General features: G+C 50.6%; 2 protein-coding genes across 7 annotated transcripts in view; one reads left to right on the plus strand and one right to left on the minus strand.

Annotated features, from left to right (window-relative positions):
- POLE (DNA polymerase epsilon, catalytic subunit) overlaps positions 1-6534 on the plus strand; it is a 62361-nt gene extending 55827 nt beyond the window's left edge. For all 3 annotated transcript variants that reach the window (XM_044776127.2, XM_070515784.1, XM_070515785.1), the window contains 4 exons: positions 3162-3362; positions 3755-3880; positions 4591-4680; positions 4841-6534. In XM_044776127.2, the coding sequence (XP_044632062.2) occupies positions 3162-3362; positions 3755-3880; positions 4591-4680; positions 4841-4954 (531 nt within the window). In that variant the 3' untranslated portion in view covers positions 4955-6534. The remainder of the gene's footprint in view (positions 1-3161; positions 3363-3754; positions 3881-4590; positions 4681-4840) is intronic.
- A 1533-nt stretch (positions 6535-8067) lies between these two features.
- On the minus strand, positions 8068-11615 carry P2RX2 (purinergic receptor P2X 2). 4 transcript variants are annotated; one of them, XR_011505280.1, is made up of 12 exons: positions 11350-11611; positions 10968-11103; positions 10809-10880; positions 10617-10692; positions 10441-10537; positions 10179-10259; positions 9914-10052; positions 9401-9531; positions 9119-9252; positions 8920-8985; positions 8758-8835; positions 8068-8565 (listed from the first exon to the last, which is right to left on the minus strand). XR_011505280.1 is itself a non-coding variant. In XM_044776125.2 (12 exons), the coding sequence occupies exons 1-12, from the start codon at positions 11517-11519 to the stop codon at positions 8461-8463; spliced, it is 1242 nt and encodes a 413-aa protein (XP_044632060.1). In that variant the 5' UTR covers positions 11520-11608; the 3' UTR covers positions 8068-8460. The 4 variants fall into 4 exon arrangements, 3 of the variants coding, with proteins under 3 accessions (XP_044632060.1, XP_044632059.1, XP_044632061.1); XM_044776125.2 differs by having other exon boundaries at positions 9119-9209; positions 11350-11608; XM_044776124.2 differs by having other exon boundaries at positions 8068-8835; positions 9119-9209.
- Between the last annotated feature and the right edge of the window lie 5382 nt (positions 11616-16997).

The following is a 16997-nucleotide window of genomic DNA, read 5'->3' on the forward strand; positions in this document are numbered from 1 at the left end:
TTGGGTTGTTTTCACTTTTTGATGATTACTAATAAAGCTGCTATAAACATTCTCATGTAGGTGTTTGTGTGAGCCTAGGTTTCATTTCTCTTAGGTAAAAACCCAGGAGGGAAATTGCCAAGTCATATGGCAAGTGCCTGTTTCTAAAGTGGCTGCTCTGTTTTGCATTCTCATCAGTAGTGTACAGTGTAACTGGAGTTCAGCTGCTCCCCATCCCCGCCAGCACTTGATATTTTCAGGATTTTAGCTGTTCAGATAGGTGTGTTGTGGTGTTTCATTATCTTTTAACTTGTATTCCCCTAATGCTGTTGATGCTGAGCGTTTTTCCATGTGCTTGTTTGCTGTCCATACGTCTTTGGTGAAATGTCCAAATCTTTTGCCCATTTTTAAAAATTGGGTTATTTTTCTTGAGTTGGAGGTTCCTCATATATTCTGAATACAAGTCCTTTGTAAGATTTGTGATTTCCAAATATTTCCTCCCAAATTTTGGCTTGTCTTCAAAATTCTCTTGCCAGTATTCTTCACTGAGCAGAAAATCTTAACTTTGATCTGATTTATCAGTTTTTTATGGGTTGAGCTTTTGGTGTCATAGCAAAGAAATCTTTGCTTTAACCAAGGTCACAAAGATTTTCTCTTACGTTTTATTCTACAAGTTTATAGTTTTAGGTTTTACATTTAGTCTGTGATCCATTGAGTTAATTTTTGTATAATGTGCATGTTATAGATTGAGGTTCATATTTCTGCATCAGCATATCCAATTATTCCAGCACTATTTGTTGAAAAGATTATCTTTTCTCTATTGAATCATGTTTGCACCTTTTTCAAAACTTAACCGGCCGTAGATGTGTGTGGGTCTGTTTCTGCATCTCCATCGATCTGTGTCTGTTCTCCAAAACCACACAGTCTTGATTTCTGTAACTATCAGTGAGTTTTGAAACCAGCTAGTGTGAATGCTTCAACTTTATTCTTTTTCAGAATTGTTTTGGCTATTCTAGTTCCTTTGCCTTTCCATATAAACTTTTGAGTCAGCATATCAGTTTCCGGAAAAAAAAAATCCTTCCAGAGTACTGATTGGAATAGTTTCGAATCTATAGATTAATTTAGGGAGAATGGACCTCTCAACGCTGGGGCTCCCAACCCATGAGCTGCTATCTCTTGCCATTTATTTAGGTCTTTAATTTCCTTCATCAGTGTTTTGAGGATTTCAGCATCTGAATGTCAGACATATTTGCACCTAAGGTTTTCATGTTTTTTGGTGCTATTGTAATGGCATTGATTTTTTTAAACTTCAATTTCTAATTGTTCATTGCTAGTGTATAGAAAATACATGGGTTTCATATACTGACCTTGTATCTTGCAACCTTGCAAATCTTATTAGTTCTAGTAGCTTTTTTGTAGATTGTTTGGGATTTTCCATGTAAACAGGTATCTGTGAATAGAGATGGTTTTTTTCCTCCTTTTCAATCTGTATGCCTTTTATTTGTTTTCCTTGCCTTAGAGCACTGGATAGGAATTCCAATATAGTGTTAAACATAAGTGGTCGGAGTGGGCATCCTTGCCTTGTTCCTGATCTTTGGGGGAAAGCATTAAGTATGATAGTAGCTGTAGATTGTTGAGGGGACGCCTCCAACCCATTGAGGAAGTTCCTTCCTAATTCTTGTTTCCTGAGAGTTTTAGTCATGAATAGATGTTAAATTTTGTCAAATGCTTTTTCTGTGTCAACTGAGATGATCATATTGTTTTACATTGTTTTGGGTCTTTTTGTTTTTTGCTGAGGAAGACTAGCCCAAGCTAACATCTGTTGCCAACTTTCCTCTCTTTTTGCTGAGGAAGGTTAGCCCTGAGCTAACATCTGTGCCAGTCTTGCTCTACTTTTTATTTATATGTGGGTCGCCGCCACAGCATGGCTGACGAGTGGTGCAGGTCCATGCCTGGGATCTGAACCTGCAAACCCGAGCCGCCAAAGTAGAGTGTGCCAAACTTAACCACTACGTCTCAGGGCTGGCCCCTGTTTTACACTGGTTTTTGAATGTTGATCCAGCTTTGCATTCCTAAGGTAAATCCCACTTGGTCCTGATGTATTATCCTTTTTATGTATTGATGGGTTCAATTTGCCGGTATTTTGTTGAGAATTTTTTAGTCTGCGTGCATGATGGCTGTTGGTCTGTTTTCTTGTACTGTCTTTGTCTGGTGTTGTTATCAGGATGATGGTAGCCTCATAAAATGAGTTAGGAGTGTTCTTCCTCTTGTGTTTTCTAGAAGATACTGTGTAGAATCAGTATTATTTCTGCCTCAATGTTTGGTAAATTTACCAGTGAAACCTCTCTTCATTTTTTTCTCTCTCTTTTAACTCAATCCATCTTTTTCCTATTTGCGTAGGAGATGTATATATTTTTAAACAAACCATATTATACTGCCCAACAGGCTGTCAATCTTCATTATATGTATTTGCAAATTCACCTACTTGCTCAAATTTACTTGTCTCACTGGCTAGGGTGGGCTTCAGATTCAACCATCAACACCCCTCCCACGGAAGCCTTCCAAGTGGTGTGTGGTTCTGTGCTGCTCTTGCATTGCGTGAGGACAGCAGCTTTAGGGGTGGAAGAGGCCCCTCTAAAAGATGTCAGTCCTGTTCTTTCCTCTTTAACAGACAGCAGGGTTAGGTGACTCACCTGTGGTTCTCTAGGCCCCACCGTGAGAGCCAGACTTCCAGTGCCGGCACCGCAGGCTCTAACACACTTGTGTCGTTGAGACTTTTCTAGGCTGGCCTGGGAATCCCTCCGCTGTGGAAGGTGGAAATCATCCACGTTACAAATGAGATTGTAAAGCTCCAGGAGACTTAGGGCTGCCTGTTAGTGAGGACAAAGGAGACAGTTAGGATGACAGGTGGAGCAAACTGAAGTGTGTCTCAGTCCCCTGGAGCAGACGACCACCCGAGACCAGGGCGCAGGGCAGGGCCTCCACCCATGTGGCCCGGTGTTGGGGGACTGCTGATGTAGAAGAGGCGGCTCTCCCCTCTGACACTTCTGACGGGATAAGGAAGTGATGAGATGATGCTGAGAAACTGGAGCTTAAAGAGTCAGCTGCAGGGTTTTCCGGTCCAGACAGAACAGCAGAGCCAGCCCAGGAGCTGGCCCTGACGTGGGCTCTGTTCTCTGCAGGTCCTGTCTCTGGACACAAACATCACAAACCAGGTGAACAAGCTGAACCGGGACCTGCTCCGCCTGGTGGACGTCGGCGAGTTCTCAGAGGAGGCCCAATTCCAAGACCCCTGCCGCTCCTACGTGCTCCCTGAGGTCATCTGCCACAGCTGTAACTTCTGCCGAGACTTGGACTTGTGCAAAGACCCTTCTTTCTCTCAGGTGGGCCACTTCCCACAGGCCCCTCACTGGTAGGGTCTGAACATCCAGGCCTCAGGTGATAAAGAGAGGTCCTGCAGCGCCTCCTCTCAAGTGACCCACCTCGAGAGCCCCTGCCAGCTTTGATGTGAATTAGAAACAGGCACCCTTTTTTTAAGCCACTCAACTGCCATACACCAGAACACTATCCTGAAGGCATGTGAGTGGTGATAATGGTGGTGTGAGTGTGCTGTGGAGCTGTGGGTCTGCAGCCACACGCGGTAACGCACCTCTCACCCGAGACCCCTCCTCTCTCCAGTCCCTTCTCAATGCTGGGGTCTTCTCAGCTGGTGTGGAAACGTGGCTGAGGAAGGCTGAGCAGAGGGGTGACCTGATCTCTTTTCTTCTCTGCCTAGGATGGGGCCGTGTTGCCTCAGTGGCTCTGCTCCAACTGTCAGATCGCCTATGACTCGTCAGTCATCGAGATGGCCCTGGTGGAAGCCCTGCAGAAGAAGCTGATGGCCTTCACTCTGCAGGACCTGGTGGGCAGTAGGGCCCAGTACTGGGGGGCTTTGCTCCACCCCAGCCTACCCCTCCATTTGACAGAGGGTTTCTTGATAAGCGATTTGCACCCATGGGCAGTTAGGGGTGTACCAGGTCTCAAGTCATTACCTGGTCTTCTGAGGTGACCCCCTCTTGGGTCAGGCCTCGTCCACAAGCCCAGTTGACTCATTCTTACAGCATTTATTGGGCACCTACAGAGGCCAAGTGCTGGCTTCATGGACCTTTCATTCTAGTGGAGGGAGATAGACAGTAAAGAGGATAGTGTGTAAGTGGTGGTAAGTGTAAAGAGAACAAACAGGGAGTGTGTGTGTATGTGAGAAAGAGGGAGGTATTCACCATTAGGTGGAGGGGCAGTCTCACTGAGAGGGGACATCTCAGCAAAGACCTGAGGGAGGTGTTGGGGTCTGGGCAGAGAACAGCGGTGCCCGGTGGGACCGGGGAGCCCCAGGGAGTGTGTAGGGGTGAGGGAGCCCCTGGGACTCAGAGTCAAGGGTGAGGTGCCCACTCAGGGTGCTGGGAAGCAGCCGGCTTGTTTGGATGAAGCCTGTTACAAAGTCTTGAATTTTATTCATAGTTGAGGTAAAGGCCATGGGGACCAGGGAGGGCCCGTTGGGTGCGTTCACTGAGTGACTAGCTGGCACTGGCCTGGGTAGGGAAGGCTCCTGACCAGGGCTGCTCCTTGTTTCAGATCTGCCTGAAGTGCCGGGGTGTGAAGGAGACCAACATGCCTGTGTACTGTGACTGTGCCGGGGGCTTCACCCTCACCATCCACACTAAGGTGAGGGCTCCCATGGGCAGTGACCCTGCTGCCCCTTTTCCCATTTGCCCTGTCTGACCCTTGCCCATATCTGCTTTTCTCCCTACACGCCCAGGCCTCAGCCTTGCGTCCTTGCACCTCCTCTGGGACTGGGTCTCACTGCAACTGGTCATGTCTACAGGTCTTCATGGAGCAGATTGGAATCTTCCGGAACATTGCCCAGCACTATGGCATGTCGTATCTCATGGAGTCTCTGGAGTGGCTGCTGCAGAAGAACCCCCAGCTGGGCCATTAGCAAGCCGAGCAGTGTCCTGACTTCCCAAACTCATCACCACATCTAGGACCCGGCACCAAGGAAAACAATCCTCAGAGAGCTTTTGGGGAGTGGGTCATGCAGGCCAGAAGAAGCACGGACCAGCCAGAGCAGGAAGTGGCTTTGCCTCCAAGTTCCATGGGTCCCCCAGGCTTGGTCAGGGCAGGCCACTGTGGGCCCAAGAAACGTCTCCAGCGAGGGATTGTTTCCCACTAAGTAAACTGTGTGGCCTCTGCTGCTGCTGCACAGCCCTCCCCGCAGCCCCTGCCCTTCCCACCCTCTTCTCTGCGACCCCAAGGTGCCCTTGGGGGTCGTCTGTTAGAGACGAATCTCTGAGGGTGGCTGGAGGCCAGACCAGGGTGAGGTGACACCCACGTGGGAGTCTGCAGCCCCTGCTCTCTAGTCACTTCTTACCACAGAGAAATGCTGTCCTGCAGCCTCACGCCAGCAGGATGTGGGCCAGTTCCAGGGAATCCACACCTGATCCTGTGGGGACCCGGGTGTCTTTCCTATAAGTTTCTGGGACTTGGGCTTCTTTGTGGAGACTTCCCAATCAAAGCAGAGTCTGTGAGGGTGTCTGCATCACAGCGCAATTACCTTGTCTGCAGCAGTGAGGCCCAGAATCTGGGTATGGGTTGGGGGGGCCCAGGAGGAGGAGGGTCTCAGACCTGGGCTTCTCACACCAGGGCTTGGCCACAGCCGTGGGCCGGCCCAAGTGTGGCACCCCTGCCCTCGGAACCTGTGTGTGCTGTGAGGAAGGCCCACCCTGGCCCACTCCACTCTCTGACTGCAGCAGGGAGCCTGTGGGCCCAGGGGGAGGCAGACGCACACCAGTTATCACGAACTTTAACATCATATGTTAGCACCTGGATTTTAGGAAAATATTTCTTTACCAACGAGATTTTAAGTTCGTTCCTTCAGCTCTGAGGGGTTGGGGTGGGAGGGGGAAAACAGCAACAGCAACTTTGTCAGGTTTGAGGCAGTTCTGTTCTTGCTTCTCAGCCTCAGGGATCTGTCCAAGACCTCTGACCCCATGAGCCTGCCCGACCTCCAACGGCTGAGCAGGGCACCCAGGCTCAGGGTTTGCAGTCCGAGGCAAAGAGGGTCTGTTAGGGCTGTGGCCCCTTTAAAATGGGACACATACAGCAGCTTATTCAGAGAGCCCTGTCGCTGCACAGAAACGTGGGACCACATGCTCACCTGGCTCTCCCTCTGGTGGGGGCTGGGAGAGGGGAATGGGCAGGCTGGGGAGTCTGCTTTCCCGAGACCTTCGGAAGCCTTTGCTGAGCACTTGCTTCAGCGTCCATCCTGTCGTCAGCCCCAAGACATAAGACCAACTCTGTGTACCTCACTTTTAACTAACTGCGACTAGAAGCAGAAAAAGAAAAATGGCCAAATTGGCAAGGCAACAAATGTTAAATGTGAACCATAAACTCAAACCCCAAACAGGTACCTCACGGGAAGCCCCTGGTATGCTGGGGAGCCACACTGTTGGCTCTGAGCCTGGTTTAAATTCATCCTTGCTGTTTAATTTTTCTGAGCATCACTCAGTTACACTTCGAGTTTTATGTTTCTTGAGGTTTTTACTGTGTGCATGTTTGTGCAAGGCGCCTCGGTCTCTGGAAGGAAGGAAGACTAAATAGCTAACGTCTGCCCATCCGGGCGCGTTGGTCCCTGGGCACCGCTCGCCGGGTGCATCCAGGCCCAGTGGCCACAAGAAACCTGATGCTGCCTGGAAGGTGGACGGAGCCCTCAGCCCCCAGATGGAGGTCAAATCAAATTAGGGCCGGTGGGGAGGAGGACGTAAACGAGGCTTCCTGGAAGTGAAGCTGACGTCCCAGGGGAGTATGGAGGGGCACAGAGATGGGGCCGGGTGTGTACCTCCCCTGAACACTGCACTGCAGTCCCTGCAGCAGGACCGGGGGGTACCGGGCGCCCAGCCATTTCTGCAGCTCCCAGCTGTTCCCTCAGAGGCCAGTTTAGGGACTGGGGGCATTTGGGGCCAGTGGAGGGCCCCAGGGTCACTTTCATGTTTAGGAATGGGAAACCTGAGCCCCTGGCTCTGATTCTTGAGCTGCAGCGCAGCCCCAACTGGAAAAGCCAGTTTCTCCAAAACTAGAGCTGGGTCTCTGAGCCAGAGCCTGAGGAAGGTGACAGATGCAGCCGGTGTCGCAAGGACTGAAGGGTCTGCAGAGGTGGCTGGGTGGGGTCTTCCTTGTGTTTGCTGGCTCCAGCCAGTAGTGCCAGCCCACTTGGCAGGTGTGAGCAAGTGGGGTGGCCAGCTCTGGCTACCTGCCAACATTCAGATGGGATCCCGGGGCTGGTGTGGGGTCTGAACCCTCCTTACCCCTGACCTTGGGAGTGATGAGATCACAGGTTGGATGATCTTTGTGAGGTACTGGGAGCGTGCCGCCTCAGACCTGCACACTTGCCATAGCTGTGGGATAAACCACTGTCCAGCCAAGTTCTGGTGCACATCAGAGCAGGGCCTGGCCAGACAGGCACCAGGTGGAGCCACTAAATGTAATCACCATTGTAGCATCCAAGGATGCAGTAACCAGATTACCCGCAGGCCTGACATGGCTGGTGCCAGCACCCCACACTCCTCTGACCTTGTCCTGCCCTGTCCATACCCTTTGCCCAGCACCAGATTCCTGCTCCCGCCTGTGCCCTCGTTTTAGGTCTCAGAACCTGGATGGGTGTTCGGGTTTAAGAGCCAGTGAAACCTAAGCTTTCTTTGAATACAGCTCTCATCTCCCTCCTGGTTTTCCTCCTCGAGAGTCACAACTATCCTTTTCCCATGTTTTGAGCTTTGAGGTCTGGGATGACCCCTGCAGGAAGCTGGTAAATGTACTAACAGGTGGATGCTGGGATGAGTCCTGGGGTCTTCCTCGTGTACTTGGCCTCTGTCCCCCACTTCCAGTGGCCCCCTTGTCAGACATGACTGTAACCTGGCCAGGTGTGGGGGGCAGCAGGCATGCCTGCCCCTTTTGCACCCAGGCTGGTTAGAGGGGAGATAGCAAGGATGGGGACCCACGACTGCACATTTGTCTTCAGGGCCTCAAGATGCTCTTCCCCAAAAATGAGGCCAAAGGTTCTGGTCACAGGTTTATTTGGTTCTGGACGTGATTTTTTAGCAAAGGGTCTGAGCAGGGGTGGGTGGGCCCCTTCCCAGTGTTCCCAGGCTGAGTGGATGGGGAAGGGCCAAGAGCCTGCGGGAAGGTCAGCCAGGAGGAGGAGGCAGGAACTTGCCCCTCTCTACAGGCTGGGAATGTTGGGGGCCCCCTGACTGCCCCCTTCCTGTTAGCCCACTGCCTGGTTGCATGGGCATCCTTGGTTCCCGGTTTCGTGGAGACATGGGGTGCATAGGCAGGGCCCCAGGTCTGCTGTGTGAGTCTGAGCTGGGGGCTGTGTCTTGGAGCTGCAGACTTCAGGGGCCTGCCAGGCCCAGGTGTTCAGTGCAGCATGATGGAAGGTGGAGGTCCGGCTCAGAGCTGGGCCAAACCTCGAGGGTCCATGAGTGCAGGGTCCTGTTGGGAATGCTTGGAGGCACAAAGCTCTGGTCCTGCACTCTGCTCGGGAGCATCCACCATCTGCTCGGAGGGGGTAAATGTGGGGCGAGGCTGTGGGGGCAGGGCGGCCAGGGCCTGGCTTGGCCCCTTGTCCTGCGGTCTGCCCGCCCAGCCTGGTTCTGCAGAGCCAGGACAGGGTGGAGGAGGGGCCTGGCCCAAAACAAAGGCCAAGGTCACCGGCCAGCTACCTGAGGAGTGCCTTGGTGTACACACCTTGTCGAATTTCTTATGGCTGTAGATCTTGTTTTTGTTCATGAATGTTAGCAAGATCCAGTCGCACAGGAAAGAGCCCTGAGGCCAGCAAGACCGATCGATGCGTAAGGGCCAGGCAGGCTCCCATGCTCCTACCCCCAAACCCCATTGAGCATTCCTTACCACCCCGATGGAGGTCAGCGCTGTGGCCAGATTAATGATGGTGGGAATCAGGCTGAACTTCCCTGCCTGGGAAGAAGACGCTGCCTTAGGCGGCTGGGTCTGGGAGAAATGGGGCCCAAGGGAGGGGTGGGGAGATGGAGGCAATGCCAGCTCAGTCCTGGCCAGCTGAATCCCAGGTGGGCAGGGCAGGCGGGCTTACCTGTCCGTGCACAATGACGTCGATGCGGATCCCATAGGCTTTGATGAGTGTGCGGGCAGTGCTGCCGTTTACCTTGTAATACTTGGCAAACCTGGGGCGGAATGACCCGATGCCGGAGCCCTGGCTGCCCGACCCTGAGGAGTATGGCCACCCGTCGCCCAAGGGGGGCAGCTCCAAGACTCCACTGACGGCTGGCACCTTTGCCTTTGGCCTGCCCTGTGAGCTCCTGGAGCTGCCACAACCCCGGCAGACAAGGACTCAGGCGTCCCAAGGCCAAGGTACCTGAAGTTGTAGCCAGATGAGGCTGGGATATGCTTGGGGTCGAGCCTCCGAAAGGAGTACTTGGGGTTGCACTTCAGTGGTGAAAGGTCCAGGTCACAGTCCCAGTTGATAATGACCCCAATGACGCCACCCTGCCCAGAAGTGGACACAGACTGGTCAGGGAGGGCACACAGAAGACCCTTAAGAGCCTTGGGGGCCACCCTGAGGCTGTGCGTGGGGTGTGGTTAGGATACCCGGGGCAGCTCAGGGCCGAGAGCCAGCGGGGCTTGGTGAATGTCCCCCTTCCAAAGTATAAGGGGATGCTAGTGGCCAGCCATGTGACCAGGAGTCAATAATTTAGTAGGAGCCATGCACACCCACATGGGTTGGCCGGTCATGTTTCTCTTCCTGTGCCCAAGCAGGTCCAGGGCTGGCCAAGACTGCAAAGGGACTCGGCTGTGCAGGTAGGGTGTGAAGGTAGGAGCCAGGACTGGAAGGAGAGCTAGCTCTCCCTCTCCCTCACCGCCCCCTCACCGTGTGTGCCAGCTCCGTGAAGTTTTCCCCTGCCTGCTCCACTATGAAGCCCAGCTTGAAAATGGGGCAGTAGAGATCCGAGACCTCATGGAATGTGCAGCGTTTCAGGTAGCCATCCTTCCGGTTCTCAATGTTGCCCCTAAGGATAGGGCCCAGCAGCATCAGGTGGGGAGGGGGCAGAAGCTGCATCCCCTCTCAACAGTGCATTCCCAGGAGGAGCTCCCATTCCCAGCCTGACCCATCACCACCTCCTGCTAGCTCTTACTTAGAGAACTGGAATTTGGGGTAGTGGATGCTGTTCTTGATGAGGATGGTGAAATTTGGGGCCATCTTACCGAGGAATTGGCTGAGGAGGCACAGACCGGGTGTTTAGTCTCCCCTCGCCCTGCACTGCTCCCATCCCCACTCCACCCCCACTCCCAGCAGCCCCGGCCGGCTGTGGTCAATAAGCAGAAAGGAACAAGGCAGACTCGCGCTGGGGTGGAAGCTGGGTCCCAGGTGGGGTAGGGGGCACTGGGCGCGCACACCTGACAGCGGCCCCGTCTTCCACCGGGCACCAGGCGGACACCTCACAGGTCTGGGAGGCCCCGTGGTAGTAGGGGACGCAGCGCCCAGTCCGCACGCCTGCAGCGGACACCGCTCAGGTGTGAGGCACCCCCGGGCTCGCTCGGCCCCCCACCCCCCGCCGCTGGCATACACTGACCATTTCCTAGCATGTCCAGCTGTCCAGCCACGCAGTCTTCGTCCGAGTCGCAGGTGGCGTTGTTGACTCTCATACTCTAGGGAGGAGAGAGCTCGGTCAGGGCCCACACTCTGCTCCAAGCACAGCTCGGGCCGCGCAGCCCACCAGGCAGGACCCTCCCTCCAGCCCAGCTCTGCCTCGGACCCGCCTCACCTCCGGGCAGGTTCCGAGCGTCTGCAAGCGGGTGAGCTCGATCCTGGTGATGATGCTGAACACGCTGCCCCCCTGGGCCCAGAAAGAGGGGACGGTCGGCCGGCGGGGACAGCTCGGCCCCCCTCCGCCCCACCCTGGGAGAGCGGGGCGTGGGCGCACCTCGGGGGGCTTCACGTACTCCTCCACGTCCCACACTTTGTGCTCGGACGAGGTGATGCCCTTCACCTTGGTGATGACGGAGCTTTCGGGGCCCGTCTCGCTGTCCTGGTAGCCCTTCTGCACGATGAACACGTACCTGTGGGGCGGGCAGCGCCGGCTCTGGGGAGACCCCGGGACGGCTCGGCGGGGCCGGGGCTGCGTCACCGCCTCTCGGCGGCCCGGGCGGCTCTGGGCGACCCCGCGTTCTCGGCCCCCTGAGCCCCGGCGGCCGCTCGATTCTTTTCGGCCCCAGCCCAGAGCCGCCCCCTCCCCGCGGGCACCGTGCGCGCCCCTCCCGCGCCCCTCCGGCGGGGCCCCCGGCACCCCCGGCCCGCGCGCCCACCACACGAAGTAGAGCAGGATGAGCAGCTGCACGGCGCGGTACACGACGCCGAGGCGCCGGTTCTTCACCACGATCACCTTGGGAGTCTCGTAGTCCCAGAACGCGGACCAGCAGCCCCGGGCCAGGCGCCGGGCCGTCCCCGCGGTGGGCTTGGGCTGCGCGGCCGCCATGGCCCCGCCGCGCGGAACTCGGGAGGGCCGGGCCGCGGCAGCACCCACGGCCTGGGGGCTGGCGGGGGGCTCCGGGGCGCCGCCTCCACGGGCGTGGCCTCGCGCGCCCCGCCCAGCCCCGCCCCGCCCCGCCCCGCCTCGAGTGCGTCCCCCCCAGGTCGGGTCCCCGGCGCGCGGGGGTGCAAGGCGAGGACACCCAGCGCACCTGGCAGGTGTCGTCAGGTGGGGCCCCGAGCGCGGGGATGCTGCTCCGGGGGGCGTGAGGAGGGACCGAGGCCCGCGCGTCCCCGGGGGAGGACACCGTGAGTCCGGGCGAGGTGCGGCGAGGGCGCGCTTCCTTAAAATGCGGGAGGAAGACGCGGCCCAGCGCCGGCCACCTCGGCGTCGCTACGGGTGTCTGATGGGCGGCGCGCGCTAACCCGAAGGGCGATTCTATTTGGATGTTTTTTCCAGCTTTGTTGAGATACAATCGACTTGTAACTGTGTGAGTTTAAAGTGTATGGGATGACTTCCGAGGGGCCGTCCTTGACTCCTGCCCGCCGTTCGCCAAAGCTCAGCAAAGGCACCCCTGCCCCGGGTTCCGACAAAACCCAGGACCCTTTCTTTGCCCAGACGGGCCTCCTGTTTTCATCCAGACACGTCGGAGCCGCTCGGCTCTGCGCCTTCCTCTCCCAGGACTTCGGCAGTGGCTCCCAGCTCTATGCTTTTATCCACTTCCACCTGTTTCATTTTTCTTTGCCACCTGAAGATTGTTTTTTTGTTTTTTAAAAGATTTTATTTTTTCCTTTTTCTCCCCAAAGCCCCCAGTACATAGTTATGTACTTTTAGTTGTGGGTCCTTCCAGCTGTGGCATGTAGGACACCACCTCAGCATGGCCTGGTGAGTGGTGCCATGTCCGCGCCCAGGATCCAAACCAGCGAAACCCTGGGCCGCCGCCGCAGAACGCACGAACTTAACCACTCAGCCATGGGGCCGGCCCCTTAGCGGTTATATTTAGATTGTTGATCCATTTTGAGTTAATTTTGCATGTGGTATGAGGTAGGGGTCCAACTTTATTCTTTTGCATGTGAATATCCAGTTGTCCCAGCACCATTTGTTGAAGAAACTATTCTTTACCCATTGAAGGGTCTGTCACCCATGTTGAAAATTAATTGGTCATAGACATAGAGTTTATTTCTGGACTTTCTGTTCTATTCCACTGTTCTATGTGTATACCCTTATGCCAGCACGACTGTTTTGGTAACTGTAGATTTGTAGAAAGCTTTGAAATTGGGACATGTGAGTCTTCCAACTTTGTTCTTCTTTTTCTATACTGTTTTGGTTAATCAGTGCTCCCTGCAATTCCAAGTGGATTTAAAGGTCAGCATTATCATTTCTGCAGAAAAGGCCATTGGAATTTTGGTGGAGAGTGCACTGAATCTGTAGTCTCCTTTGGTGGAATTGCCATCTTAGCAATATTAAGGCTTCCAATCCACGGACATGGGATGCCATTCTGTTTATTTACATCTTCTTTAATTTCTTTCAGCAATGTTTTGTCACTTTTAGTATACAACTCTTTTACCTCCTTAGTTAAATCTGTTCCTAGGTATTTTATTCTTTTGGATGCTGTCGTACAGAGAATTATTTTTTTTTCCTTTTTAAAAATAATAATTAATTAATTAATTTTTTTTTTCTTTTTGAGGAAGATTAGCCCTGAGCTAACATCTGCTGCCAATCCTCCTCTTTTTGCTAAGGAAGACTGGCCCTGAGCTAACATCCGTGCCCATCTTCCTCCACTTTATATTTGAGACACCTACCACAGCATGGCTTGCCAAGTGGTGCCACGTCCGCACCCGGGATCTGAACCCATGAACCCCAGGCCGCTGAAGTGGAATGTGCGCACTTAAGCACTGCGCCACCAGGCCGGCGCAAGAGAATTATTTTCTTAATTTCATTTTCTGATTGTTCATTGAGGGGTATAGAATTGCAACTGATTTTTGTGGATTGATCTTCAACCCTACTGCTTTGCTGAATTCATTTATTAGCTAGTAGTTTTCTTGTGGATTCCTTGGGGTTTTCTATATTTAAGATCCTGTCATCTGCAAACAGAAACAATTTTATTTTTTACTTTCTGATTTGGATGCCTTTTACTTCTTTTTCTGCCTGATTGTCCTGGCTAGAACTTTCAGTACGATGTTGGATGGCAGTGGGGAAAGCAGTCATCTTTGTCGTATTTCTGATCTGAGGGGAAAGCTTTCAATCTTTCATCATTGAGTATGATGTTAGCTGTGACTTTTTTATAAATTTCCTTTATCTTGTTGAAGAAGTTCCTATCTTTTCCTACTTTTCTAAGTGTTATCATGAAAGGGTCTTGCATTTTGTCAAAAAAAATGTGTGCATCAGTTGAGATAATCATGCATTTTTTTAACCTTCATTCTATTAATGTGGTGTCTTGCATTGTTTGATTTTCATTATTGAACCACCCTTTCATTCTTGGAATAATTCCAACTTGGTCATGATGTATGATCTTTTTAATATGCTATTGGATTTAGTTTCTAATATTGAGCATTTTTGCATCTATATTCGTAAGGGCTATTGGACTGCAGTTTTCTTTTCTTGTGGGGTCTTTGTTTGGCTTTGCTATCAGGATAATCCTGGCCTCAGAGAATGAGTTAGAATGAGTTCCTTCCTCCTCAATTTCTTTGGAAGAATTTGAGAAGGATTGGTGTTAATTCTTCTTTAAATGTTAACTTTTAAAAGTTAGAAGAGGAGGGAACACATCCCAACTCATTCTATGAAGTTAGTATTACCCTGGGAGAAAACAGAAAACAGAGACATCACAAGAACAGACCAATATTCCCTATAAACATAGATGCCAAAATTCTCAACAAAACATTAGCAGACCAAAAGCTTAATTTAATATCCCAAAATTAATAGTGTCAAATACCATATTAACAAAATAAAGGATAAAAACTGCGTGATCATCTCAGTAGATTCAGAAAAAGAATTTGACAAAATCCAACACCCTTTCATGATAAAAACACTCAACAAACTGGGAATAGAAAGGAACTTTCTTAACCTGGGACAGAGCATCTACGAAACACCCACAGCTTACATCATTCCTAATGGTGACAAACATGAGTGCTTTCTCCCTAAGATCAGGAATAAGACAAGGATGGCCTCTTGTCGCTTCTTTTCAATATTGTTCTGGAGGTTCTAGCCAAGGAAAATAGCAGGAAATTGGAAAAAATTGGAAAGAAAGAAATAAAACTATCTCTGTCTGCAGATAAAAGGATATTGTAGATAGAAAATCCTAAGGAATCCATTAAAAACTATTAGAACTAGTAAACAAGTTCAGCAAGTTTGTAGGATACAAGATCAATATGCAAAAATCAGTTATATTTACAAGACTTGCAATGAACAATCTGAAAAATTAAGAAAACAATTCCATTTACAATAGTATCCAAAAGAGTAAAATACTTACGAATAAATTTAACAAAAGTAGTGTACATCTTGTCCCCTGAAATATATAAAGCATGTTTTTAATTCAAGAAGATATTAGTAAATGGGAAGACATTCCGTGTTTATAGATTGGAAGGCCTAACGTTGTTAAAATAGCCATCCTTTCCAAATTTATCTACAGCCTCGGGACAACTCTTATCAAAATCTTAGGTGGCTTCTTTGCAGAAATAGATAAGCTGATCCTAAAATTCATACGGAAATGCAAGGGACTCTGAGTAGCCAAAACAATCTTGAAAAAGAAAAGCAAATCTGGAGGACTCACACTTCCAAATTCGAGCCCTGCCACAAAGCTACACAGTTACCGCAGGACCCAGTAATTCTGCTCCCATTTACTGGCATAAGGATAGAAATAAAATATAAATATGTAAAATACAATAAAAGTAATTGATTTTTGAGAATGCTACTAAAATGATTCAATGGGGAAAGAGTAGTATTTCAACAAATGGTGCTGGGACGACTGTGCATCCACATGCAAGAGGATGAAGTTGGACCCCTACTTCACGCCATACACAAAAATTAATTCGAAATGCACCAAAGACCTAAATCTAACAGCTAAACCCATAAACTCGTAGAAGAAAACATAGAAGTAAATATTTGTGGCCTTAGATTTGGCAATGGATTTTTTTAAATGACAACAAAAGTATAAGCAAAAAAAGAAAACATAGATAAATTGGACTTCACCAAAATTTAAAGCTTCTGCATGTCAAAGGTCACCATCAAGGAAGTGAAAAGACAGCCCACAGAATGGGAGAAAATACTGGCAAATCGTATATATGATAAGGGACTTGTATTTAAAAAACTCTTACAACTCAACAATAAAATGACCAAAAAACAATTTAAAAAACGGGCAAAGGATCTGAATAGAATTTTTTTCAAAGAAGATATACAAATGGCCAGTAAGTACATGAAATATACTCAACATTAACAAAAGGATCAGTTTTGCAAAAAGGCAATGAGGACTTGCAGGGGTTGTGGTTAGAGCATTAAAAAATCTTCTGGGGCCCAAATTGTGATTCTGTTAGATAAACTGGAAGGGAATGTGCTCATCCGTAAGACCAAATGGAGGGAACACTGTGCGACTCAGAGCAGAACACAGAGCTGGGGGCGTGAGGGAGAAGCAGCGATGCAGAGGGCAGACCCTGGCCTGAGTCACAGGGTCAAGAAAGAAGGTGAGCAGGGGAGCTGGGAGGAATAATTGGAAGAAATTGTCTGATTTGAACAAGACTTGCCTCTGTAGGTTGGTGTGACTTGTTGGGGTCCTGGCAGGATGACTTTAAGAAAAGGTACACACCGGGGGCTGGCCCCGTGGCTGGGTGGTTAAGTTCACACGCTCCACTTCAGTGGCCCAGGGTTTTGCTGGTTTGGATCCTGGGTGCCGACGTGGCACTGCTCATCAAGCCATGTTGAGGTGGCGTCCCACATGCCACAACTAGAAGGACCCACAACTAAAAATATACAACTATGTGCTGGTGGGATTTGGGGAGAAAAAAGAAGAAAAAAAAAGAAGAAGATTGGCAACAGTTGTTAGCTCAGGTGCCAATCTTTAAAAAAAAAAAGAAAAGGAAAGGTACACACCTAAAAGTCTGGGTGAGATATCTGAATTCCAGTGAAGAAAAACCCACACCAACCGGGAGCATTTGTCCACACTGCAGGTTACTTTCCTCCTGTGGGGAAGCCCTGCCCTGTGAGCAGGGCTGTTATCTGTGCAGACTTGGAGTGTTTTCATTATCTTTTCTCAGAAGAAAAGGTATGCCGTGTAGTCTCAGGTTTGTCCAAGAATTTAATGATTTATTTTATTTTATTTTTATATTTATTATATATGTTTTATATTTTATACACAAATAATATATATATATATATATTTTTTTTTTTAAGATTTTATTTTTTCCTTTTTCTCCCCAAAGCCCTCCGGTACATAGTTGTATATTCTTGTCGTGGGTCCTTCTAGTTGTGGCAGGTGGGACGCTGCCTCAGCGT

This window comes from Equus asinus, chromosome 8 (assembly GCF_041296235.1).
Source record: "Equus asinus isolate D_3611 breed Donkey chromosome 8, EquAss-T2T_v2, whole genome shotgun sequence".
Lineage (NCBI taxonomy): Eukaryota > Metazoa > Chordata > Mammalia > Perissodactyla > Equidae > Equus > Equus asinus.

Bases quoted from the DNA above. Each gene is read 5' to 3' on its own strand.
- P2RX2 (XM_044776124.2), bottom strand. From the start codon at position 11,519: ATGGCGGCCGCGCAGCCCAAGCCCACCGCGGGGACGGCCCGGCGCCTG. The intron at 10,053-10,178 runs GTAAGAGCTAGC...CCCTATCCTTAG, and splicing joins CCCAAATTCCAGTTCTCTAA to GGGCAACATTGAGAACCGGA. The intron at 8,986-9,118 runs GTAAGCCCGCCT...TCTTCTTCCCAG, and splicing joins ACGTCATTGTGCACGGACAG to GCAGGGAAGTTCAGCCTGAT.